We start from the raw sequence: 26,547 nt of genomic DNA, 5'->3' as shown, positions 1-26,547 counted from the left end.
TTATTAAAATATGACAGATGCTATGACTGTGGGCCTAATTCAGCAAATCACCATGGTGAATAGTCCCATTGAAGACACTGGGACTGCTCATGTGAGTAAAGGTATTCAGGTCTGCCCCAATGTTTGGAGTGTTGAAGACAGGCTCACGTGAAATGTGTTTCTGTAATTATCAGCATTGGCCTCAGAATTTTCAATGTGCTGTTTTTGAAGCAAGTGAACATTACTGAAATGAACTTCCCCTAAAGTACTGAAGTTCCCCTAAAAGCATTATTTTTAAAAATGGATTCAATACTGCATTGCAGATGTAAGCTAGTTCTTTTGTGTAGGAGAGTGGTGTCCAATCCATGACCCTCAGAGGCCTATGTTAAGGAAAACGTGTACTTGATTATGAATGTGTTCCTTGAGTCACACCATGCCACTTTCAAATGAAAGTGTATGAACAAAGTTGGTCACTACCACTATCTCAACTGCCTGTCATGGCCTGCAGCTTCAGGAGCAGCTCTGATGTGATCCTGGAGCACTCTGAGCACCTGCTCTCTCCATGTGTTGGTCCTTATGGAAAGGAGAAGAGTAGATATGGTTGCTCCATTGCCTGATTATCTGCCATTCTGTGGGAGCCCCAGGGAAATCAGGGTAGGAGCTCAACTGCCTTTGCTTGACCCTATGGGAGTGTCTAGCAAAAGACGGCACTCCTCCCCCACACAGCCACCCAGGTCAGCCCAGGAGGCAGTGTTGAAAGAGGAGAAGATGAAAACCATTAGTTAATTTTGGTTCCCCGATTTTGCCCCAGCTCAAGTTAGAACATTTTAGGGGTTGTTCTGACTTGCACCAGCTAGCAACAGTTCCCCAAGGAGCCATACACCCACTGAGAATAACTGGAACACTCTGCGCTTGCAGAGCAGGAGATGCATAAGGATTCCTGTGTCCCAGCTTGGGGTATTTCCGGCAGGGGATTGGTAGATTATTTTTTCATTCTTTGCACCACTTGAGTGGCATAAAGTGAATAAAATAGGAGAGAGAATTTGCCCCTAAATATTGATTGTTGTCTCCTTACCTCCTTAACATGATGTTTGGCCTTGGACTGAAAAGTTTGAATACCTACTGAACTATTATTACTTTGAACTGTTGTGTTTTTTCCCTGATTTCCAGTTATTTGGAATAACATTTGAAGTGTTATATATTCCAACTGTTCAAATGTTGTAACTCGTTGGTTAAATATTTAATCCCTCCCTAGCTTTACTTTATTTAACTTTTCTTAGATTAACTTCTCTTAGCAGTTGGGGAAATTTTTCAAACATGGCCTCTGGATTTGCATGGAAACATTTTCAGGCTTGGAGTTTGGGGCTTAGAAGCTTATTTTTATGAATATGAACAGCATTTGTTTGTGCAAATCCAAGTCTGGAGGACTCACAATATTTCTTGCTTCAAATTGCATGCCCAGAAAGTTGGTCATGTAAATTTAGCAGTTCAATTTTGACCACTTTTAAAAATTAGTACTTTCAGTAAAGTATATACATACATGGGTGGGTAATAATTTTAAAATTGATTTTATACATTATATTTTACATTATAAAAATAAATCCTGTCCATTTGCATCTTTCTTTGGATTTAGTGTCAGAAATTGAAATGGTGGTGTCTCAACCATGTTTGTATAAAATAATCTTTTCCCTAAAATACCAGTGTGCGCCCTCTGCATAATACTTTAATTATTTTCAAGCTGGTTAACCAGTTGTGGAGGTATATTGATACAGAATTGATACAGATTGCATTCAGGTAAACGTTGTAAGAACATTAGAGTCACAAGAATGGATGCATCTGGGTTAGTAAATTCTTTAGGGTAAGCATCTTCTCTTATTCTCTGTCTCGTGAAACATCATGTGTCTTTAAAGCATTATGTATATGCTTCATAATACTAACTCATTTAGATTATATACAGTATATGGCTATTGCCTTGTTTAAAAAAATCAGCTTTGACTATTTTTGTGACCATTATTCACAAGCATTCTTTGAAAAATCTGCAGTTTTGCCCACAGGTCAACGGAGAGATCCAGTGAAGGTTTCTGTGCTGCACGAACGTATTACATTGTGTTAATTGTGGCATTTTGGGATGTATAAGTAGGGGCATAGCGAGCAGATCGAGGGACGTGATCGTTCCCCTCTATTCAACATTGGTGAGGCCTCATCTGGAGTACTGTGTCCAGTTTTGGGCCCCACACTACAAGAAGGATGTGGATAAATTGGAGAGAGTCCAGCGAAGGGCAACAAAAATGATTAGGGGTCGGGAACACATGACTTATGAGGGGAGGCTGAGGGAAGTGGGATTGTTTAGTCTGCAGAAGAGAAGAATGAGAGGGGATTTGATAGCTGCTTTCAACTACCTGAGAGGTGGTTCCAGAGAGGATGGTTCAATGTTATACCAATAAAATAAAAACCAGCAGGATCTTATTAAAGGGAAAAAGGCAAAATACCACATTTATTGTGAATACAGAAAGAATCATAGTAAGCAGTTAGTTATAGTTATAACATTCCATTCAATCTCATATTTATTCACACACACACACAGGTTCTGCAAGGTTATTGTCATAGTTACCAGCCTTAGAGTTGCTCATGCCAAGCCACTGGCCAAGTGGCCTGGACATAAGGAGGGAGCAGGGCCTTGTCAGATGCTCATCTGATGTTCCTGGAAGTTGGTTTGCAGAATCAGACCCCAAAGTTCTCACTTTTTAGAGTCTATTTTTATAGGAATTTCTTCCTATGCCAGTCTATGGGAATTGCTTCATCATGCTGTTGCTGAATCAATCAGCAGATGGCACATTCCTGACGGCTCCAAGATGTTATCTTGTTCTTTGGTTCTCCCATTCTTGAGGCTGTTGGGTGGATTCCAGTCTGCCCTCCGGGGGATCCTCTGGTTATTTCCACTTGACGCCTTCTTCAGCCGATGGACACTGGATTCTTAGGCTGGCACCTCCCTGATCATTCAGTTATTATCCACACCAAGCATCCATCCACATACATCCTCTATCTCTATTTTAATCACAATTGTTAATACAACAAAAGGGTGGGGAGTCTCTGGGTGCTGTTTCTGTTGTTAGAGTATTGCTTTGAGTCTCTCTCTCTGTGAATTGCTTTGAGAACAGACTCTGTCTTAGATTGTACTAACACAATTAGCAGCTTGCAAGTTTCACACATAGAGGGAGAGAAACAGTACCAAAAACCAAGAGACCTCTTAATTAGTAATACCCTGGAATTTGAACTATGGGGAATCAAACTCATTTGTGATTTTAATACAGAACTTCTTTAATATGATCCAACATCTAGACTATTCTCAGTGGTAGAAGAGGACAGGACAAGGAGTAATGGTCTCAAGTTGCAGTGGGGGAGGTTTAGGTTGGATATTAGGAAAAACTTCTTCACTAGGAGGGTGGTGAAACACTGGAATGCATTACCTAGGGAGGTGGTAGAATCTCCTTCCTTAGAAGTTTTTAAGGTCAGGCTTGACAAAGCCCTTGCTGGGATGATTTAATTGGAGATTGGTCCTGCTTTGAGCAAGGGGTTGGACTAGATGACCTCCTGAGGTCCCTTCCAACCCTGATATTCTATGATTCTATGAATTTTAGAGTCCTAGTCCATTGGAAAATAACTGATTATTTATTTTGTTGTTGTCCCTCCAAGGAGGCAAATGTCAGCACAAGTGGGATCTAAACACTTTTTAATAATGCTCATAAATTTGTTTATTCCACAATTTACTTTTTGTGTAGATTGCTGTTGACAATTTTAAATTTACAATTTTAATTTGTTGTTCGAGTTGTTTTCATTCATTGTGGCTTGCAGCTCTGTGCAAATATTAAAGTTTATTGCTGCCTTCTAGGTTATCCTGATGGTACCAGAATGATTAATTTTCTGCAGTCAAAATGGAAGAAAAATAGATTCTGATGCTGTTTTTGAGATTGATGCTGCTGAGGCCACTTTTCTGCAATGAGAGGCTATTTTTTATTTTTAACAAATTTTTAGATTTTTAAAACGTCAAAAAATCCAACTATAAATTTAGGCCTTACCTTTGGAGATGCTGAAAACCTACAATTTCCATTGAAGACCATGGAAATTAAGGGTGCTCACCTCTGCAGAAGATTAGGCCATTAGTTGATTGAAAACCACAGACATCTGAGAAGCTAAGTATTGGGAAGGGAAACAAAAGGAGAGTTAGGGATGTTTTAGTTTAAAATAAAACAGTTCATCATATGTTTGTTTACTTCAATACATGGACCACCAACTATACAGACTTGGAGGACAATCGTGCCAGAATATTAATTAGAAATCCCGTATTTAATAAAGGGACTGTGATTTATGGATTGGAAAAAGTGGCTACAAAATATCCACTATTATAGTTGGCTTTGCTAATAAACATGGCAGTGCAGCTACTCTGAAAGTATGCATACAAATTAATAGATTTAAAATGTATTTCATATGGTCAGTTACTGGTTAGACAAAGGAAATATTTGCACCTTTTGGCTTTATATATATACTTGACCTACAGCCTTTAGTAACAGAGGCTGAACAGACATCATATGTTCAAATAGATGCTTCAGGTACACCAAACCAGTATTTTTATTGCATTGACTGGGTGTTTTTAAGTACCTTTGACAGGTATCTGAACAATTTCAAGATAAAAATAAAAGTATAATAGTAAACAAAGCTTTGTCCTTAATAACTGGAGAAAAAAAACTGTTTTGCGCCTGACCTTGAAGTATTGAGAAGAACTTGAATGTATGTTAGTATTCTACCACCTTAAGTCAGATCAGGAAATGACCTGAAGACAGCACGCAGCCTAAATGATGCAACCAGCCAACTATCTGACACAGATTATAGCCCAGGCTGTGACACATTTGTTACAGTGGCATATGAATCACAGCATCTCAAAATTCCATGAACAGCTTGAAAAAGGAAAGGGGAATACCAAGACGTCTGTACACAATAGTTCATCTCATCTTCTCTTTGTGTTGTAAATTTATTTTTCCTATCATCCTCATACACTTTTGTTTGTCATTTGTGCTGTCATGTGTTTTATTTAGACCACACGCTACTTAGGCAAGGACCTGTGCACGTATGTGGTGGTACAAAAAATCATAATAAAAGCTGAATTTGTCTTCATTTTAGTGGTAATGAATATACTATAATTTCTACCAAAGTTGGAATTCTGACTCGTGAAACCTGCTGCTTCCTGAGCCAGGACTGGTGTAGTCTTTCTCCTTTTTTTGGAGCCTCTTTTCTTATTATTTGTTAATCCAACATCGGAACAGCTGTGCCTAGTGGCATATATAAAGCACTGCAGCCATTCCTGCCATGCCAGGCTCTCAGGGAAGCTAGAGCTCCTCTACCTCTCTTCCCATCTTAGTGCCAGCCTTTGCCCATCTGGAATGCTGACTTAACTGGTGCTGGCTGTATACTCCCAATACTCTCTTCTCCAACTTACAATTAGACAAGTACAATAATTCTGATTCTAGCAATGATGATGTCTTCTGGGAAGTGGAGGTGTTGGGAGTATGTTACCAGAGGAACTAAAGGAAGTCAGTACTGCACAGCTGGTCCCAGCTGAGATTAAAAAAAAAAGGGCTGCCTCTCTGCGTCCAACCAGACTGCACATGCTCTACATCCCAGCCACACTCTCAGAAGCAACATGTCAGGCTTGCCTTAAGCTGCTTGGGGCAGAAAGACTGCTGCACTACCTGGCATTCTAGATTTCCTTACTTAGGCTCTCCAAACTGATTTGCTTTTTTCTGGCTAAGACTTCCAGGGGTGCCTCAAGGTTCAGGTCAGTTAGCGGAGTAGAAAATGCCCTAGTGTGAGACTCCTCTCAAACTGCTTCAGTAGTCAGCTTATGTTGCCCTAAATCAGTGATTCTCAAGGTGGAGTCTGGGGGCCGCTGGAGGGCCATGAGCAGGTTTCAGGGAGTCCGCCAAGCAGCACCAGGGTTAGACTCTCGGGGGGCCACGGCAGACAGCCTAAGCCCTGCTGTGCAGGGCTGATGCCCAGGGCCCTGAGCCCTGCCACTCAGGTCTGAAGTAGAAACCTGAGCAACGTAGCTTCACAGGGCACCCAGTGGCATGGGGCCCTGACAATTGCCCTGCTTGCTACTCCTTAATGCTGGCCCTGGCTTATATATGCAGAAAACTAGTTGTGGCACAGGTGGGCTGAGGAGCTTTGATAGCATGTTGGGGTGGGGGACTCAGAAAGAAAAAGGTTGAGAACTCCAGCCCTAAATAACTAGTTCTCATTCCCTATCCCATTCTCTGGAGATTTCTCCAATTTTACCCTGAGTGTGTTGAGTCCCCCCTTCACCTCATCTCATCATAGAATCATAGGACTTGAGAGTTCTTCTAGACCAATTACCTGCATTCAAGGCAGGACTAAGTATTGTCTAGACCAGTGGTCTCCAACCTATTTATGCCCAAGATCACTTTTTGAATCTAAGGGCAACCCAGGATTTACCCTGCCCCTTCCCTGATGCCCCGTCCCTTCCCCAAAGCCCTCCCACTCTATCCCCCCTCTCTCCGTTGCTCGCTCTTCCCCACCCTCAGTTACTTTCACCGGGCAGGGGGTTGGGGTGCAGGAGGGGATATGGAATGCTGGCTCTAGGAAGGGAGTCAGGGCTGGGGCAGTGTTGGGGTGCAGGATGCTGGCTCTGGGAGAGGGCTCGGTGAGGCTTGGGGTGCAGGAGGGGGTGTGGGGTGCTGGCTCTGGGAGGGAGCTCAGGGCTGGGGCAGTGTTGGGTGCAGGAGGGGGTATGGGGTGCTGGCTCTGGGAGGGGGCTCTGGGCTGGGGCAGAGTGTTGGGGTGCAGGATGCTGTCTCTGGGAGAGGGCTTGGTGGGGTTGTGGTGCAGGAGGGTATTCATGGTGCAGGAGGGGGTATGGGGTGCTGGCTCTGGGAGGAGGTTCAGGGTGCAGGAGGGGGTTTGGGGTGCAGGAGGGGGTATGGAGTGCTGGCTCTGGGAGGGGGCTCAGGGATGAGGGTTGGGATGCAGGAAGGGGCTCAGGGATGGGGATTGGGGTGCAGACTCCTGCCGGGCAGTACTTACCACTGGCAGCTCCCGGGCGGCGGCGGGCACAGCAAGGCTAAGTCAGGCTCCCTGCCTACCCAGCACCACACTGCTCCCAGAAAGGACCAATGTGCCCCTGGTGAGGGCGGGGGACACGTGGCTCTGTGTGCTGCCCCTCCCTGAAAGCACCACCCCCGCAGCTCTCCCGGCCAATGGGAGCTGCAAGGGTGGTGCTTGCAGGCAGAAGCAGTGCACGGAGGGACACCCCTGCCACCCTGCCCCCATGGCTGCGGGTCTGTACTGGCCACTTCCAGGGGCAGCGTGGGGCCGGGATAGGTAGGGAGTCTGCCTTAGTGGCAGCCACACTTCATCACTGGAGATCATGACCACTGATCTACCATCCCTGACAGGTGTTTGTCTAACTTGCTCTTAAAAATCTCCAACAACAGAGATTCCACAGCCACCCTAGGCAATTTATTCCGATGCTTAACTACCCCGACAGATACACAAACTGTAAGTTTTTCCCAGTGTCCAACCTACACCTCCCGTTGCAATTTAAGCCCATTGCTTCTTGTCCTATCCTCGGAGGTTAATGAGAACAATTTTTCTCCCTCCTCCTTGTAACAACTTTTTATGTACTTGAAAACTGTAATCATATTCCGTCTGAGTCTTCTCTTCGCCAGACTAAAGAAGCCAATTTTTTTTCAATCTTCCTTTGTAGGTCATGTTTTCTAGACCTTTAATCATTTTTGTTGCTCTTCTCTGGATTTTCGTTTATAGTCAGAAGATTAATTAATTACCTAGACACCTCAAAATTTTACTTTTAAAAATCTCATTGTTTTTAAGCCAATATTATGATTTTTGGGGCCTGATTCTTGATATTTTAATGTTTGCGGTTATCAGTGCTGAGGGCTGCATATAGGTGCATGCTCTCAAATAACTGTAGCCAGGAAGAAAACTATGAAGGTCACTTTTTGTCCCACCCATAAGCCCATGGGCTTCATGCTCTACTGATTGGACATGTAGGAGTTAAAGTGTCATATGTTGTGCCTTGTGTTTTTGCACATTTTCTCCTTCTGAGCATTGCACTCCACCCCCACCACATGTAATCCCCCTATCATGCTGTCTGGAGTGGCTCATGACTGAGTGTGCCAACCTCAAGGCAGACTTCAGGGTGGACACCCCAAAAAGCAGGGCAGACCCCCAAGATTGGTGGTATGTCCTATCATTAAATTTCACCACCCAGTAACAAATGTGAACTCCTAGATCACTGAAACAGTCTTACCATGGGTTCAGACAGTCCCCTTAGGCACTCCAGTCTATCTTGCCACCCAGGCAAGCTGGATTTAATGATAAATAGTCACTTGCAACAAAAATCACACAATATTCAAGTTGCTTCCAGTCCCAAGAGACCAGTCATTTACCCTAGATCAATCTGTACCTTAGATATCACAATGCCTGTAGCCAATCCTGTAATAAACTAACTAAAGGTTTATTAACTTGGAAAAATAAATGAGTTATTTACAGGTTGAAGCAGGCAACATATATGCACAAGTGAGTTCAGTCTCTGATTCTAAAAGGCGACAGATGTAATCTGTCAGTATTGAATGTCCTTTCAGGGCTTAACCCAGGTCGACCCTGGGGATCTCTCATGTCACATAGCTGGACTAATAAGTAGTAATAACAGCAAAATAATTGTATGGGCTGCTGTATCATTTTTCTTTAGATCGTCAAGCACCTCCTGTGAAAAGCTCATGCCAATGAGTTCTGGCAGTTATTCCCGCCTAAGATGGCCAGCTGGATTTGTGCTTTGGCAGACACAAAGCAATAACAATTTTTTTGTGAGTGGGTTTTTTCCCCTCAGTAGTATCTTGCTCCGTCCAATAATTATTATTCATGTTTTAAAAACAAACGTTGGTAGACTTCTCCAAGACTCTAAGAGTGTTGGGCATCTTTGTTTGTTTGTTTTAAAGCAGTTACCTTTCCATTATTTAAAAAAGGTTCCTTGTTTTACACTAACATCAGCAGGTTGTGTTTATGACATGAATCTGCAGTGGTAACTGATTGCCTAAGGTAACTGCCAACCTTTTTGAGAGTGACCACTATACTGTAACAGTTCCTGGAGCATGGACCAATATAATTTAAACTGACTGCAGAATGCTGACTCTTACAAATTAAAAATTAAATTTTGAGACGCAGAGATGAAACAGGAACTGCACAATTTTTTTTTTGAAGTCAGATGTGATTTGGAGATGGTTTTGTTCATTGATAGTAAACCCCCCCACCCCACAATATTTCCTCTTCATTTCCATGTCAATCAAAACATGAAAGAAAGGGTGTACATACAATAAAGAGAAAACCCCTTTAATTAGTGGGCAGAGAAGGGTTGTCTTTTGTGCAGATTATTTTTGTTAGTTGTGTAGCAGACTTCTACTTGAGACTTGTTAGTAGAGCAAGAAAATCAGAACTGTGCTCACCCTTATTTTATTGTTATGACAATAAAGGAATCATCCCCAACTTTATTACTTTTGGCTTTTTAGTATGTCTGTTGGACAAACATGATTTCCCCTTTAGTCTTTTGAATCAACATTAGGTAACCTGGGTGCCCAGCTACAAAGTCCCAAGGAATTTCTTCAGCTTGGCATTTTTAGAGCTAGTGTTTTGTTACATATGAAATGTAAACTTAAAGGACTAATCGATGAACTTGTTAATTCATTTAGTGCCAAATTTTTCCTGTGCAAGCTATTTTAGCCCATGGAAACACCTCACTCCTCTGGTCTGCTACTCTCCTCTACACATGTCCAATGGTAAAATTTGGCCTTAAGAGAATTCACTTTTGAAAAATATAAAGTAAACCAGAAATGAGCCTTATTCTACCATTATATTTTCAAGAGCCACCTTGTTTGTGTGTATTAAAAGCTATTTGAATGGTCCCTGAACAAAGTGAGCATCAGGCCTAAATGTCTAAGCATTAAATGGAAAATAAGCCATGGTGAAATGTTCAAACTGACAGCATAAGCTTTTACCAAATGTATGCATCTTCTCTAGCCATATGTAACAGTTAGAAATACATAGGTCAAATTCTGCTTTTTATACTTCAATTGGAAACACCAGAATGCATCAAGAATTAGCCCTAATTCTTTGGACATATTTTGATTAACTCCATAAAATATAAAAACTATGTGGGTGTGTGCACATGAAAGAAAGTTGAGAGAGAAAAAATGAATGGAAGCCCTGTAAAGCTTGTTATTGTTTATTAGTTATATTTTATAGCCACCGTTGCCAACTCTTATGATGTCTGATGCCTTTCTTAAACCGCCAGATTCTGGAATCTTGGCTTTCATTAAAAAAAAAAAAAAAGTGTTAAGCCATCCTGGTTGTGGAGAAAAGCTTGAAAATGAGAATTGTAAATGCTACAATTCCAAAAGGGAAATATAAAGAACCCCAAACCTATTATTTTTAAAATCTCATTATCTTTAAGCCAATCTCACAATTTGGGGGGTCTGACTCATGATTTTTGAATGTTTGGGGTTGACAATTCTGCATGTCTTGACCACTCTCAAATTGTATTTAGTTAAAATGAAATGACCCATACCATAATTATATCACCTGTGATAAATACGTAACTTAGGCTAATTTTAGCAAATGCTTATCCTTATTAGCAACATGTGGTCTCATTGAACGTTGATTATTTAGTATGTGGGAACATAAGAAAATGTACATGCCTAAAATATTAATATGGATAATCATTTTTAAGACTTCAATTACATATTTTTTTATTCTGAATGCTTCTGAAAAGTTTATAAGAAAGGTAAGAAATGCCTTTTTTCATTTCATTTCAGAACGTATTTGTAGAAAACTGTGGTTTTTTACTTTACTCGCTAAAGTGATAATTAGGTCACAATTGTCTGGTCAAATATGTTATTTTTTCACAGTGAAAATAGTTATTGCTGTAACTACTTCAATATTGCGAATGTACAAACTTTTGTAACATATCTGCACTTTTGTAGATAATCCAATTTGAGTATCTGTGTATGATACTTAAATTATTGGTAACTTCAGATGAATGGAAACAGTCAGAATCCCTGCATTGCTATCAAGTGTTAACACTTTCTGTCATTTCTATAGGCAGTTCAAGGAGGTGGTCACAGAACCCTGCTGTATGGCCATGCTATACTACTTCGGCATTCGTTCAGTGGAATGGTAAGTGACTTGTTAACTTACATAACAGAGTGCACTTACTATTGGAAAAGCATGTTATGTCTACAGTAAAATAATGTGTTCTCCATAACTGATAATAATAAACTCAAGATATAATAAAAACTTTAGATCAAGTAACAAACAAATATATGAAGCAACATAATCATTTAGTGTTCCCTCTTTGCGCAAGAACATTGAGGCCAATATCATAGAATCATAGAATATCAGGGTTGGAAGGGACCTCAGCAGGTCATCTAGTCCAACCCCCTGCTCAAAGCAGGACCGATCCCCAATTAAATCATCCCAGCAAGGGCTTTGTCAAGCCTGACCTTAAAAACTTCTAAGGAAGGAGATTCCACCACTTCCCTAGGTAACGCATTCCAGTGCTTCACCACCCTCCTAGTGAAAAAGTTTTTCCTAATATCCAACCTAAACCTCCCCCACTGCAACTTGAGACCATTACTCCTTGTTCTGTCATCTGCTACCACTGAGAACAGCCTAGAGCCATCCTCTTTGGAACCCCCTTTCAGGTAGTTGAAAGCAGCTATCAAATCCCCCCTCATTCTTCTCTTCTGTAGACTAAACATCCCTAGTTCCCTCAGCCTCTCCTCATAAGTCATGTGTTCCAGACCCCTAATCATTTTTGTTGCCCTTCGCTGGACTCTCTCCAATTTTTCCACATCCTTCTTGTAGTGTGGGCCCCAAAACTGGACACAGTACTCCAGATGAGGCCTCACCAATGTCAAATAGAGGGGAACGATCACGTCCCTCGATCTGCTCGCTATGCCCCTACTTATACATCCCAAAATGCCATTGGCCTTCTTGGCAACATGGGGACACTGTTGACTCATATCCAGCTTCTCGTCTACTGTAACCCCTAGGTCCTTTTCTGCAGAACTGCTGCCGAGCCATTCGGTCCCTAGTCTGTAGCGGTGCATGGGATTCTTCCATCCTAAGTGCAGGACTCTGCACTTGTCCTTCTTGAATTTCATCAGATTTCTTTTGGCCCAATCCTCCAATTCGTCTAGGTCCCTCTGTATCCTAGCCCTGCCCTCCAGCGTATTTACCTCTCCTCCCAGTTTAGTGTCATCTGCAAACTTGCTGAGGGTGCAATCCACACCATCCTCCAGATCATTTATGAAGATATTGAACAAAACCGGCCCCAGGACTGACCCTTGGGGCACTCCACTTGATACCAGCTGCCAACTAGACATGGAGCCATTGATCACTACCCGTTGAGCCCGACAATCTAGCCAGCTTTCTATCCACCTTATAGTCCATTCATCCAGCCCATACTTCTTTAACTTGCTGGCAAGAATACTGTGGGAGACCGTGTCAAAAGCTTTGCTAAAGTCAAGGAACAACATGTCCACTGCTTTCCCTTCATCCACAGAGCCAGTTATCTCGTCATAGAAGGCAATTAGATTAGTCAGGCATGACTTGCCCTTGGTGAATCCATGCTGACTGTTCCTGATCACTTTCCTCTCATCTAAGTGCTTCAGAATTGATTCCTTGAGAACCTGCTCCATGATTTTTCCAGGGACTGAGGTGAGGCTGACTGGCCTGTAGTTCCCCGGATCCTCCTTCCCTTTTTTAAAGATGGGCACTATATTAGCCTTTTTTCCATATCTTCAAAAGCGACCACTAATTTTGGGTGACTCAAAGTATCAATCACCCACACTGTGAAAACCTTTAAGGTGTCCCTTTGAGGCAACCAAAAATTACTAGTATATACCGAGTATGGTGTAACTAAAGTAAGGAGTGAAAAGAAATTGATCATTATTTATTCATTCCAGCATTATGGAAGTTCAAATGGAAAGAGAAACTGTAAAATTAGTATAATCGATGTCTAGGAGCTATTAAAATGTTTTGCATACGTTTTAAAGTACTTTAGGAATGAAGGTGTTAACATTCAGAAGGGAATGTGAGGGCCATATGTTCACCCTTTGTGGTAAAAATATGTGGAAAGGATGAAGATCTGCCATAAAACCCGAAACACACCACGCTATAAAAATGCACAGTGCAAGTTGATGTGCAACATGCCATCCAGTCACAGCGCAAAAATTGTTGTAGAAGTCAGCAGTAGGTATGGCTAGGAACAACCATTAGAGAGGCAAAAGGGACGGGTACCTTGTTAAGGTTGTGCACTAGTGCACAACTACATGCATGACAGCATCAAGGATATGGAGGTGGCCCTAAGTTATAATGCATTATTTGAGAGTATTGCAGCCTGAGATGTATTTGCAAGCTTCCATTTTTTGCAGATGGGATCTCTATGCCTAGTGGTTAATTGAAATGTTGCATGCAAATAGGTGCCAATAGTAAGTTGCTGCTGCTAGTAAGTTTATGCCATTTCTGCACTGAGTTATATAGTTTCTCTTGGGTATTTTATATAGTAGGTTCTCCCCTCCCCAACTTCCCCAGCATTTGCACAGTGCACACCCACAAATATGCCTTGACAATATTTTGAGGCACTCTTTTATGGATTTTGTTTGTTGTGTCATTTGTTAAGGCATCTTATCCACTAGGAAGTTCCAGGTTTTTTCCCTCTCTGGATCACATTGTTTCATTGGAGGAGAAAGAATCTCACAGAAGCAGTTATCAAATAGTGGTCAATAATGTGCAGAAGGAAAGAGAGATGTGTTTGAAGCAACTCCCCTTCTTCCCCCTGTGCTGGAATTCACAATAATAGTTTTTGAGCTCTGGCTATTCTGACCACCCACTTTAAGGTGCAATTCTGAATGGACTCGTAGTCCGAGCATATGCCAGTGCCTAAAGTGAGGAGACATTGGTGCTTTCAGGTCTGCTTGATATGTCTTCCTCAGGAGCAATGCTGTCATGGGAAGCCTGCTTGTCTCAAAATCCCTGTTCATGTATGTACCTTTACACCTGGAAGGAGGAGCATTATCTTACATAGAGAAATTCCTGCAAGATGCTAGTTTTGAACTGTCATTGCAGTCAATGGGATATTTAAATTCAGTTTAATGTTAAGGTTGAGCTTTGTGAATCTATGAGCATCTTCGATTAGAGATGTATGCCTCAAATGATTCTGCTGATTTTGATGTTTTTAATAATGTCAACATGTTTTGCAGTATTTGACTTGTTTGTCAACATCAAGATCCCAGACAGATAAACTTGCATTTGATGTGGGGTTACAAGAAAATGCAGCAGGTATGCCAATATTCTGTTATTTTGTGAGAAAAAAATGCCAGTTGTACTAGTCTTAAGAATGCATTTAGGATAGTGACAGATATTATTAGCATTACAAATTTGTGAACCTGCCATTATTTATTCATTAAGAAATAAGAAGACTGACTTACAGTAAGGTAAGCACCCTGCGGGGTGGGGGGTGGACATGAAATAAACAACACTGTATGACCAGTGGTCAGTGTTATCTTAAGATGGAAAACACTGGCAAATATGGACTAAGTACAAATTTCTATATTATTTTATTAATAAAGTTTTATGAACTTATTTTTCAATTCCATTTTAGCATATTTAATATTCACTAAAACTTTTATTTTAGTATTAAACTGTTAGTTCATCCTTCAGATAATACAATAATGTAACTGTAGTAAACAAAAACAGGCAAAGATTATAAAAGTCTCATAATTAAAAAATAATTTAAAAAGCGTGAGGTGGGAGAGCATGGAAAGTATTCCCTTGCCATACAAGTCCATTAAAATACCACCAGGATAAAATAGGAGAGAGAAACAAATCTTAGATTTAAAAATAAAGATCAAAAGGTTTGGGGCTTTGAACTTTTGACATTAAAAGCAATAGACATACAAATAACCTATTTGTCCTCAAATATTGTAACAATAACTATCCTAACTAATCTCATCAAGACTTACATCATCTTCATTTAAATTAGCTTTCTTTTGTCTAAATTGTGTTAAAGAGCAGATTTTGGGCATTGTATTTTTTTCTAAGTTTCACCTTAACGAGAATCAACATGGAAACCTGACAACCTAATTACTAAAGTTCACGGAGTAGTGCTAATAACAGTGAGAGAAACAAAGGTGTTTTTTTTTTAACTATCCCCCACTTTCTTGAAGTCACTTCCCAGGTCTCAAAGGCCAAAGAGAGCTAAAATATGAAACTGCTATTTTAAAAGAAGAAAAAAGCAGACCAGCAACAGCTGCCAGCCATAAACCAAAGACCAGGCCCCCATCCCAGGGGGAGGGACCTACCTTTTGTCCCTTCACAAATGTCTCCCTCCCTTTCATAGAATCATAGAATATTAAGGTTGGAATATAGAATATAAGAGACCTTAGGAGGTCATCTAGTCCAATCCGCTGCTCAAAGCAGGACCAACATCAACTAAATCATCCCAGCCAGGGCTTTGTCAAGCCAGGCCTTAAAAACCTCTAACCTTTGTTCTGAGATTGTCCCCATTTCAGTGCCAGTCCCATCAAGTCCCCCAGCCATTGATGCAGATAGTTGACTTTTTTTGGTCTTTAAAATAATAATAAAAGTAAAGTTTGGGAGCAGTGATGGAGTGACACAGTCATGTACATTCTATACCCCCATTTCACAAGGAGTCTAATCTTTGACATTTCCTCCTGGGCTGGCTGTCTACTCTATATGACCTCTACTCTGAACCCTGTGAAGTTTAGAGTTTTTTTCCTTCACTCCTTTTTGGACTCCAGGAAGGAGTTAGTAGTTGCTTCCAGTCTGTTTCATGGTTACTATTATGGATGAGACCTTACAAGTTTGGCTGCCATTTGTTTTAGCATGCTGCTCTAAGGAATATGTGCATTTTTATCTCTTTGATAATAAGCTCCTGTGAAAATCAATCCTGGTATTTTTGTGATCCCTTTCAGAGTTACTCTGTACGGAGTCCCATGTTCCCCCTGGACTTTGTAATATATATTTGCTTGCTAGTTGCAGGGTTAGCTTTATCTTGGTGTTTTGTCTTATTGTAAATGTACAAAAAGGGGCTTTTCACAACGTCACATTAAAAAAATAAGTAAAATAAGTCTTTACAGGAGCTTTTATGTGTTAGGAATTTTGATAACGTCTTTGTGCTTTTGAACCAATCTGCATTTCATGAGTAAATATGCCTTTTTTCTATTAAACTGTACCGTGGAATCATCTCAGCAGAAAAGAGGGCTATTACTTTGCATGTACTAAATCTCAAGCCACTGCATATTTAAAAACAATTGACTGACACTTTATAGAAACACATTCTATTTGGAATCAATTGTTTGTATGTCTCCTATAAATTGAGTTTATTTCCCTTTGTTCTTTATTAAGAATTAGGGCTGTCAAGTGATTAAAAAAATTACTTGTGCAATTAATCACACAATTAAACAATAATAGAATACCATTTATTTAAATATTTTTGGATGTTTTCTACATTTTCAAATATATTTATTTCAACTGCAACGCAGAATACAGAGCTCTTTTGTTTTTTACAGTGCAGATATTTGTAATCAAAAATAATATAAAATGAGCACTGTACACTTTGTATTCTGTATTGTAATAGAAATCAATATATTTGAAAATGTAGAAAAACATCCAAAAATATTTACTACATTTCAACTGGTATTCTATTGTTTAACGGTGCGATTAATCGCGATTAATTTTTGTAATCGCAGTTAATTTTTTTAAGTTAATCACGTGAGTTAACTGTGATTAATTGACAGCCCTATTAAGAATATTACCACAGAAAAACCCAGAATATTTGTTTCCTTGGAGTCCATCTTCTCCTCTTATGTAATGTCATAATCTCCATAATTATTTCTGTAGAATTCATACATAACTTTGCAATGACAAAATTATGATTTAAAGTGAGGAGTAAGTGTTAGGAGAAAAACAACTCTTAAGAATATATTGCCTTAGATAATGAAACAGCTCTTTGCCCTCTTAATGTTTGGTCAACTCTTCCACTTGTGTATAATTCCTTCCTACTTTTCACTGGCTCACAACCTCTCCATAAGCAGGCATTAATGGGTGAGAAAACATGGGACAAGCTGAATAATTTCCCTGGGAGTTTTATTTGTGTCAAAATAAACCAGAATATTACAAGGCATGTGGAGAAAGAGCTCTAGAGTGATCACTTTTAAACTTTGCTCTCCTGGGCAGGTAGTGTCTACCAGCAGAGTCCATTCAATTGGTCCATAGTTTCTACTTTTGTAACACAGCAGTGTTGTAAGGTAGTAGACATCATTTTAAAATAGAGTATAATTTAATTTTATAGTGGGCATATAGCTCCAGTTAAAATGATAAAATAAGGTAGAGGTGTGTGGAAGGTGGGACAACAGGCAAGGGAAGGCATGAAAGACTGATAATAGTTAACTCTGGTGTAGGAAATAAACCAGTAGCTCACTGGTTGTCGCAAGCATAGAGGAGGCAGGTTCTGAACTGCAAGTTTGGTGACCCTCAGAGGTTGTGGGGGGTGTTGTTCAATTACAGTGTCAGCTTCATTGTGGCTTGACTGACAATACTAGGGGAAATGGGAGGTGTGAATTGTCAGAAAAGAGAAAAACTAGCGGGTATATAAGGCTGATACTATCCTTATAAAATGGTAAGTCTTTACTGTATGTTAGTTTACTGGTAGCTTTTTAAGATATTTACATATCTTAGAATGATATATTATTTATTATATACTAAATAATTGGCATAAGCATCTCTGTATATTGTAGGTGAGGCATGCTGGTGGACAATACATCCTGCTTCAAAACAGAGATCAGAAGGAGAAAAAGTTCGAATTGGCGATGATCTTATCCTGGTCAGTGTGTCCTCTGAAAGATATCTGGTAAGGGCGTTTACCTTAGAAATTCTCTTCTTCTGATTGTCCTGTTATAAGCTACTACTATTAACATTGAATAGATTTGGATAATAGTATGATGTGAAACAAGTGTCTGATTTCAAGAAATTGTATAAAGACTTCTGAGATATTGAAAGTTTTCAACAAAATATTTATCTTTGAACACTGTTTGAGAAAAGAATATTTTATCGAAATAGATTTAATAGCAAATCCTTTTAATGATTCTCTCTCCGGGGTATGGCTTTCTCTCTGTTACAGCATCTCTCCATGTCAAATGGAAATGTTCAGGTGGATGCCTCCTTTATGCAAACACTCTGGAACGTCCATCCTACATGCTCAGGAAGTAGCACTGAAGAAGGTTTGTCATGTTAAACATTGTTAAAAGTGAATATTTATTATATAACTTTTCATGGCACTTTACAGAGTCTAAAAATAAAAAAGACAGTTCCTAAACCAATGAATGTAATAGTTTAAATTACACAAACATAGAAAATAAGTGTAACAGAGAAAGGAAGGATGAGTGATGGGCAAGAGGGGAAGTGTGGATAGCACAACAGTTAAAATCATTGGTAAGAAGTAAAATCGTTGATGTAATTGTAGGTGTACAAAGCACGAAGGGTTGAGTGAGAGAAGACAAATGGAGTAACAAGATGTGATGAATATGCAGAGCAAAGGTGGTGTGATAGGGATCAATGAGAGAAAAGATTTATTATTATTAATTGATTGATTGAATTTATTTATTTGTATTACCATAGTGCCTAGGAACCCTAGTTATGAACCAAGACCACATTGTGCTAGGTGTTGTGTAAACCTAGAACAAAAAGATGTTCCCCACCCTATCAAGCTTACTACCAAAGTATAAACCAACAGGAAACAACAGATGGTTACAGACAGGCCAATAGGGGAGTACAGGGAATTAACGAGATGTTGGTCAGCATGGTAGGCAGTGGTCTCAGTACACCAGTGGCCTAACCATTGTCAAAGTTTTTTGTAGGTGTCATGGCAAAGGAGGGTTTTAAGGAGGGATTTTTGAAGGAGAATAATGAGGTAGATTTGAGATGTTTGTGCGGAGCTCATCCCAAGCATGAAGGGCAGCATGGAAGGAAGCATTAAGGTGCTGACTTGTTTGGAAAATTTAACAGGTAGGTGATGGAGGCTGGCATCATGAGCTGATTGGAGGCAGAAGTCAACTTCTTGATACTGAATAACAGATGATAGGCCATGAAAGATGTTGAAAAAGAAGACAAGAATCTTATGTTTGTTGCAACAGAGAAGGAGGGATGCAAAGAGAGGGCTGATGTGGTGAAAGCAGTAGGCTAAGAAAATTATCTTTGCAGTTGCAGCAGCATTGTGGATGGATCTAAATGGTGTATGATTGCATATAACAAGGTCAGAGAAAACGATGTTGCAAGATGATGCGCATCTGGGGTGAGAGGTTTAGTTTTGTGGATGGATAGGGAAGGCCATATTTTAGAGACGATATGCTGCAAAAAATTGGCAAGATTTAGACATAATCTAGATGGGAGGACTGAGAGAGAGGTTCAGATTGCAGATGATGTCTGGGTTATGGGCCTGAGTGACAGGCAGGATGGCAGTGTTGTCCATGGTGATCAAGAAAGTAGAGGAGAGAAGTGAAGGCAGGAGGAAGGGGAAGATTTGAGGAGCGAGTCAGTGGTGGCAAAAAGGCAGCTGGGATTGAGGACATGGGATTGAATTAAGTTTGAGAAATAGTTATTTAGCTAGGAAGATGGCAGAGCTGAAGAAGGATTTAGACAGGGGCAGAGTTGTGTAGAGCCTTAAAAGTAACGCTGACATTTAATTTTCTTCTTTGAGTGGCCTCTGTATGTTCTTGTCTGTGGGATCAAGCTTATTCACCACAAGCTTCTGGAACCTTCTAGAAAGCAGTGTCTGTTGAGGCTTCTCACCCCCCACCCCCTGCTGTCCTGGATGATTCCAAGGGTATAAAAGGAGGAGTGGCCCAACGTCTCCTCAGTTCCTTCTAACCACCGAAGGGACAGTGAGCTGGTATCTCACACAGTGTACTCAGATTGTTCGTTGTCATTTCATTAAATCATAGACTTCCAGAACCATAAGAATAGAAGGGACCGCAAGGGTCATCTAGTCTAACCCCCTGCCAAGATGCAGGATTTTTTGGGTCTAAACCATCCAGGACAGATGATTTTCCAGCCTCATTCTGCAAGCTTCCAGTGAAGGAGCTTCCACAGCTTCTTAAGCAGTCTGTTCCATTGTCCTACTGTTCTTACAATTCAGAAGTTTTTCCTGAGATTCAATCTAAATCTGCTATGCTATAGTTTAAACCCATTATCTCTTGTCCTGCCCTCTATAACAAGAGAGAACAACTTTTCCCTATCTTTTTATGGCAGACTTTCAAGTATTTGAAGACAGCTATCATGTCCCCCCTTAATCTCTTTTCCAAACAAAATATATCCAGTTCCTTCAGCCTTTGCTCATATGGCTTGCATTCCATTTCTTTGATCATCTTTGTCACTCGCCTCTGGATCCTTTCCAGTTTCTCCACATCCTACTGTCCAGTAGAGGGCTGGGCCATACAGGACATACCCAGTCCCAGATGTTCCCCAGAAATATATGTGTTGGGGTCACCCTGATATAACCAATGCTGGGGAAAACCAGGGTGTGGCTGGCTGGCAGGCTGCAGTTACACACAGACGCTCGGTGCAGCTTACATGCTGTAAGACTGTGAGCGTCCCAGCTGGGAGGTGATACAGCAAAGCATTGTAAGGCACCCACGGTTGCAGGGCAGGGATGACACAGACCCCACTATGCTGTATTGTGCCCTGGTATGTCATAATGAGTCCATCCATCATGGTCCAAAGGTTGTCCAGGTAAAATGCACTATGTTTCACAGTTATCATGACCTGACAGGTTCAGCCTCCTGGAAATGTTAGTCTTCATCCAGGACAAAGGCAGCATTGAAGACAAGCCCTCACACTGTCTTCATCACACCATACAGACTGAAACTGCAGCTGTACATGTGTTTTCAGCAAAAAAAAAATTCCCCGCAGTAAGACATGCTTTGGGAGAGCAAGAAGTTCATTCACCTCTATTCACTCTTGACCTGGCATCCAGAGCTGATGCTTCCTTGGCATACCTGCTGTTCTTGTTTATCTAGAAGAACTCAGCCTCCCTTCCTAGGCTTTGTTCTGCTGGATGAAAGGGTGGGAATATACAGAAGCCTCTTGAAGAAGAAGTGAAGTAACTGTAGTTCTTTGAGATGAGACCCTGGTAATTGTGCTCCCCACTTTTTAGGAGTCTCAGGTTAGGAATTCCTGAATTAGTGGAAGAACTGTGGGTCAGTTGGGGCCAATCACCTCTTTTATACCTTTGGAACCCTCCAGGAGGGGCAATTCCCCCAATGGATGGTGCTTTCCAAAAGCTTGTGGTGCAGTTGCCTTGGTCCAACAAGTGGGACTATGAAGAGGCTTATCTCAGACAATGCTGGTTACAGGTAATTAACCTTAATTATGCAGAAAAACATAATTGGAAAGGAAAGAATCAGGGAAATTGGGTGGAAAGATGTTAGGGTCGTGTAGGTAAGAAAGAAGCACCCAGTGAACTATGATTTTGGCAGTAAGGAAAGAGGAAGGGCTATGGTGGAAAGATTTTATAAGATGCAGCAGCAGCAGCAACTTTTGGAGAGCCTAGGTATGACAGGAAAAGGAATTGGGGGAATGAAAGATAAACCAAAGATTGCAAGTTTGAATGACACAGAGAAAAGTGAATTTTTCAACAAACTTAAAAGTGAAGGACAAAAGTGCGAAATGGATAGCACAGAAATTTCAGGAAAGATGAATTCATTTTTATGTTCTTTAGTTTAGAGAAGTGACAGGACACGTAAGAAGATATTGGGCATGTCTACACTTAAAATGCTGCAGCGATGCAACTGCACCACAGTAGCACTTCAGTGAAGATGCTACCTATACTGATGAGAGGCGTTCTCCCATGGAGATAGGTACTCTACCTTCCTGAGAGGTGATAGCTAGGTTGATGGGAGAATTTTAAGCAGCGTGCCTATCTGTATTATGCTTCATTCAAGCCAGTGCTTCACTTTCATGGGTACAAAATGTCCTCAAGGTTTTACATTCTGTGTCACCTTTTGGACCCAAATTTTGGAATTAGCATAAAACCCTCAAACACAAGTGTTTTTTGGCAAGACTACCCTTATTTTCAAAATATTGCTATAGGTATGTAGAAAAATTGTAACACCACATCTCCTATCAAAGTTCTGTGTATGTAGAATATATTTAAAATATAAGATATCTAATTATTAGAGATGAGACTCACAATGGGACACAACTTTCTTTTGTCAGTGTTTCATCAAGATGACGAACACTGAATATACTAATTTTAAAAATAAATTAAGTGATTAACATTTCCAGAGGATGAACTCTGCATTACTCTTAAACACTGAAAATATTTTGATAGAGTTTTGTCTATTTGTAATGATGCAAGAAGAATTGTGACTAACTTGTGAATGTTTCAATGCCTGTTAGAGAGAGTCTGTTTTGCAGTGAGAGGATGTATTAAAAAAAAAAGTGAATGGAAATAATCTCATAAAATCAAGCTTTATGTGTAAGGATGTTGTGGACTAATTATAAAATATGCCATTAACTTTCAATGGCCCAGTTAGTGCTTTATTAGAATATTATTAGTACTGTTAATTTTATAGCAAATTTTTTCTATCAAAAAGGTTATTTTCCAGTATTTTGGAAAAGAGTATACTTGATATCAGAATATGTGGGCCAGATATCCAAAAGTGGCTTTAATTATTTCTGTATGCACCTTTGTCCACTAGTTTTTCAAGCACAGTCACCTGCATCTCTTAGTATGAGAAATTCTGGCCATAGGTTTATCTTTTGTTCACAAAACTGCATATATTTCTGAATGAGCATAATGCAGGCTTGTTAATACCTCAGTGTAGTATGGAAATCTGGATTACACATGCAAATATCTTTATGCTTATGTAAACCTCCGATGTATCCAGTTATTTAATTATGCACTTTTATACTCACCTGTTTGAAAATTTGGGTTTCTATCATTTGCATATGTGGGTGCATATATACAGCAAGCCTATAGTACCTATCTGTATTGTTAGAAAAATGTACATGCAAGCAGGTGCACCTACTTAAACAGAGGTCACATTTTTAAAACTTGGCCAGTTACATATGGAAGTCAATATATCATATGTAGCATCAATCTACCTTTGGGTCAGTACTATCAAATTATTCAAGGCTTTCTTTCTGGTGTTCCAGAGTTTTCTTATTGATTCTTCTTACAAAGATATCCTTTCAAATCCTGATGCAACAGGGATCTGCAAATGCCTACTCATCTTAAATGCAGAAATATGGGGTCTCTTTGACTTCTTCATGCTAAGTAAAAAGGCTAGAGCTGCTTTTAGGAGCCCTAAAAGCCTCTCATCTGTCCAGAGAGAACTCCCCTGGTGCAGACACTATTGAGAGTGCCATAAGGTGTATGGAGAAAAACTGGACGAACTGAAACTATTAGTATATAAGATAAATTGTGTCTTAATTGGTGTGATACAGACTCAGTGGGATAAATCTCATGACTGCTATAAGGAGTATAGCTTGTCCAAGAAGGACAGGCAGGAAGAAAGAAGGAGGTGTTGCATTATACATCAAGAATATGTACACTTATTCTGAGGTCCAGAAGGTGATGATAGGCAGACCAATTGAAAGTTTCTGAATAAAGATGAAAAAGGGGGAAAAATAAGAGTGGTGTCATTTAAGGGGTCTATAATAGATGACCACCAAATCAGGAGTAGGAGGTGGATGAGGCATCTCTAGAACATAGAAATGTTGAAAACATAAGACCTGGTAGTAATTGACTTAAACTACCCAGACATCTGTTACAAAATGGCAAAACACAAAATTTCCAATAAGTTCCTGGAATGTATTGGGAACAATTTTTTGTTTTGCAAACTGGAGGAAGGAACCAGCAGGCAAGCCAGTTTAGACTTGAATCTGACCAGCAGGGAGGAATTGGCTGCAAATCGGAAGGTTGAAGGCAATTTGGGTAAACATGATCATGCAATCATAAGCGCCAACTCCGTGGATGCTCCAGGGCTGGAGCACCCCCGGGGAAAAATTGGTGGGTGCTCTGTACCCACGGGCAGCTCCAAGACCCGCCTCCGCCTCTGCCTCCTCCCCTGAGCACGCCGCCGTGTCCTCCTTCTCCCCTCTCCCTCCCAGCACTTGTGCCATGAAACAGCTGTTTCGCGTGGCAAGCGCTGGGTGGGAGTGGAGAAGAGGCGGAATGTGGCTCGCTGGGGGAAGAGGCGGGGCCAGAGTGCAGGTTTGGGGAGGGATCTAATAGGGGCAGGGAGGGGGTGGAGTCAGTGTGAGTGTGGGGGCGGGCCTGAAGCGGGATGGGGGGACACGTGAGCACCTACCAGTGCCAATGAAAGTTGGCACCTGTGCATGCAATGATAGATTTCATGATTCCAAAAAAAAAGAAGTAGTGAAAGCAGCAAAATAAGGAAAATGGACTTCACAAAAGCAGACTTTAGCAAACTCAGAGAACTGGTAGGTAAGGTCCCATAGGAACACAATCTAAGGGATAAAAATTGTTCAGAAATGCAGAGCTAATAGTTAATGACATCAAGAAGGCTGAGGTGTTTAATGCCTATTTTGGTTAAGGTTCGCTAAAAATGTGAATGTTAACCAGATACTCAACACAGTATTAAGAAGAAGGAAGGAACACAGGCAAAATAGGGGAAAACAGGTTAAAGAATATTTAGATAAGTTAAATGTATTCACATCAGCAGGGCCTGATGAAATTCACCCTAGAGTACTTACGGAACTAGCTGAAACAATCTTGGCACCATTACAAATTATCTGAAAACTCATGCGGCCTGAGAGGACTGGAGAAGGGCAAACTGTGCCTGTGGTTAAAAAGGGGAACAAAAAGACGAGTCAATCTAACTTTGTTACCTGGAAAGATACTGGAACAAATTATTAAGCAATAGGTTTATAAGGAATAACCAGCTTGGATTTGTCAAGAACATGCCAAACCAACCTAATTTCCTTCTCTGACAGGGTGACTGGCCTAGTGGATGGGGGGAAGCAGTAGATGTGATTATATCTTCATTTTAGTAAGGCTTTTGACAAAGCCCCAAATGAAACTCTCATAAGCAAACAAAGGACACGGTATAGATGAAATTACTGGAAGGTGGGTGCAAAACTCGTTGAAAGATCATTCTCAGAGTAGATATTAGTGATTCACTGTCAAACTGGGAGGACATATCTAGCGGGACAAGTGCAAAGTACTTCCCTTAAGAAGGAAAAATCAAATGCACAACTAGAAAATGGGGAATAACCGGGTAGGTGGTAGTACTGCTGAAAAGGATCTGTAGGTTATAGTGGATCACAAATTAAATGTAAGTCAACTATGTGATGCAGTTCCAAAAAAGGCAAATATTATTCTGGGGTGCATTAACAGAATTGTTCTATGTAAGACAGGAGGAAGTTGTCCTGCTCTGTTCAGCAATGGTGGGCCACAGCTGGAGTACTTCTGTCCAGGCACCACACTTTAGGAAAGATGTGGGCGAATTGTAGTGAGTCGGGAGGAGAGCAACAAAAATGATAAAGTGTTTATTATTGACCTGTGAGGAAAGATTTAAAAATTAAAAAAGATTTTGAAAAACTCTGCATGTTTAGTTTTAAGAAAAGAATACTGAAGGTGGATCTGAAAACAGTTGTCAAATATGTTAAGGGTTGTTATAAAGAGGACAACGATCAGTTGTTCTCGACATCCACCCAGGGTAGGACAAGTAGCAATGGGCTTAATCTGCAATAAGTGAGATGTAGGTTAGATATTAGGAAAAACATTCTAACTCTATGGGCAGTTAAGCTCTGGAATAGGCTTCTAGGGGGGCTGTGGAATCCCCATCACTGCAAGTTTTTAAGAACGTGTTGTACAAATGCCTATCAGGGATGGTCTAGGTTTACTAGGTCCTGCCTCAGTGCAGGGGGCTGGACTTGATAACTTCTTGAGGTCCCTTCCAGCCCTACATGTCAGCATAAAGTGGGTTTTGTGTGGCTGATCAAGTGTGTATTTTTCTAGGGCTGTTATTCTGCATATGTAGCTAAATGTATAGCTTTAGATTTACTTCTGGGAATAGTTTTAAATGATGAATGATTAGACCCCAAAATATTTAGAACATTTAGTTCATATTGGGTAGGCAAAATTCCAGTTAACTTATTCATTCTCCTGGGTCTGTAAAACTGAGCTGGAAATCTGGTAACTTGTCTCTGAGATTTCCAATGCTTCCTGAATCTGGTGGGATCATAAATACTGGGAGAACTGCCTTTTCTCCCTATTACAGCCTGGCTTTACTACATCTATTCACTGACGAATGGATAATTTACTTTAAGCCAGTGTTTCTCAAACTGGGGTCTGTGGATCCCTGGGGGTCTCTGAGGGCACTCAAGGGGGTCTGCGGATCCCGATGGTCGACTCCTCCCCGCTCTCTATCTCCT

The 26,547-nt window shown here is 40.6% G+C and overlaps 1 protein-coding gene across 15 annotated transcripts in view; it reads left to right on the top strand.

The window, feature by feature from the left end:
- The window catches only part of RYR3 (ryanodine receptor 3), a 581,477-nt gene that overhangs the window by 130,550 nt on the left and 424,380 nt on the right, over nt 1–26,547 (top strand). For 14 of the 15 annotated variants that reach the window (XR_012159473.1, XR_012159474.1, XM_073348831.1 and 11 more), the window contains exons 1-5: nt 10,389–10,846; nt 11,164–11,238; nt 14,328–14,406; nt 17,886–17,998; nt 18,269–18,368. Coding sequence is in view for 13 of the 15 variants with exons in the window: in XM_073348831.1 (XP_073204932.1) it covers nt 10,733–10,846; nt 11,164–11,238; nt 14,328–14,406; nt 17,886–17,998; nt 18,269–18,368 (481 nt within the window). In the remaining 2 variants the exon portion in view is untranslated. Of the gene's footprint in view, nt 1–10,388; nt 10,847–11,163; nt 11,239–14,327; nt 14,407–17,885; nt 17,999–18,268; nt 18,369–26,547 lie in introns of those variants that run through there. The other variant, XM_073348839.1, reaches the window with a different exon arrangement.

This window comes from Lepidochelys kempii, chromosome 6 (genome assembly GCF_965140265.1).
Source record: "Lepidochelys kempii isolate rLepKem1 chromosome 6, rLepKem1.hap2, whole genome shotgun sequence".
Classification (NCBI taxonomy): domain Eukaryota; kingdom Metazoa; phylum Chordata; order Testudines; family Cheloniidae; genus Lepidochelys; species Lepidochelys kempii.
This window is presented reverse-complemented; position numbering and strand designations above follow the sequence as displayed.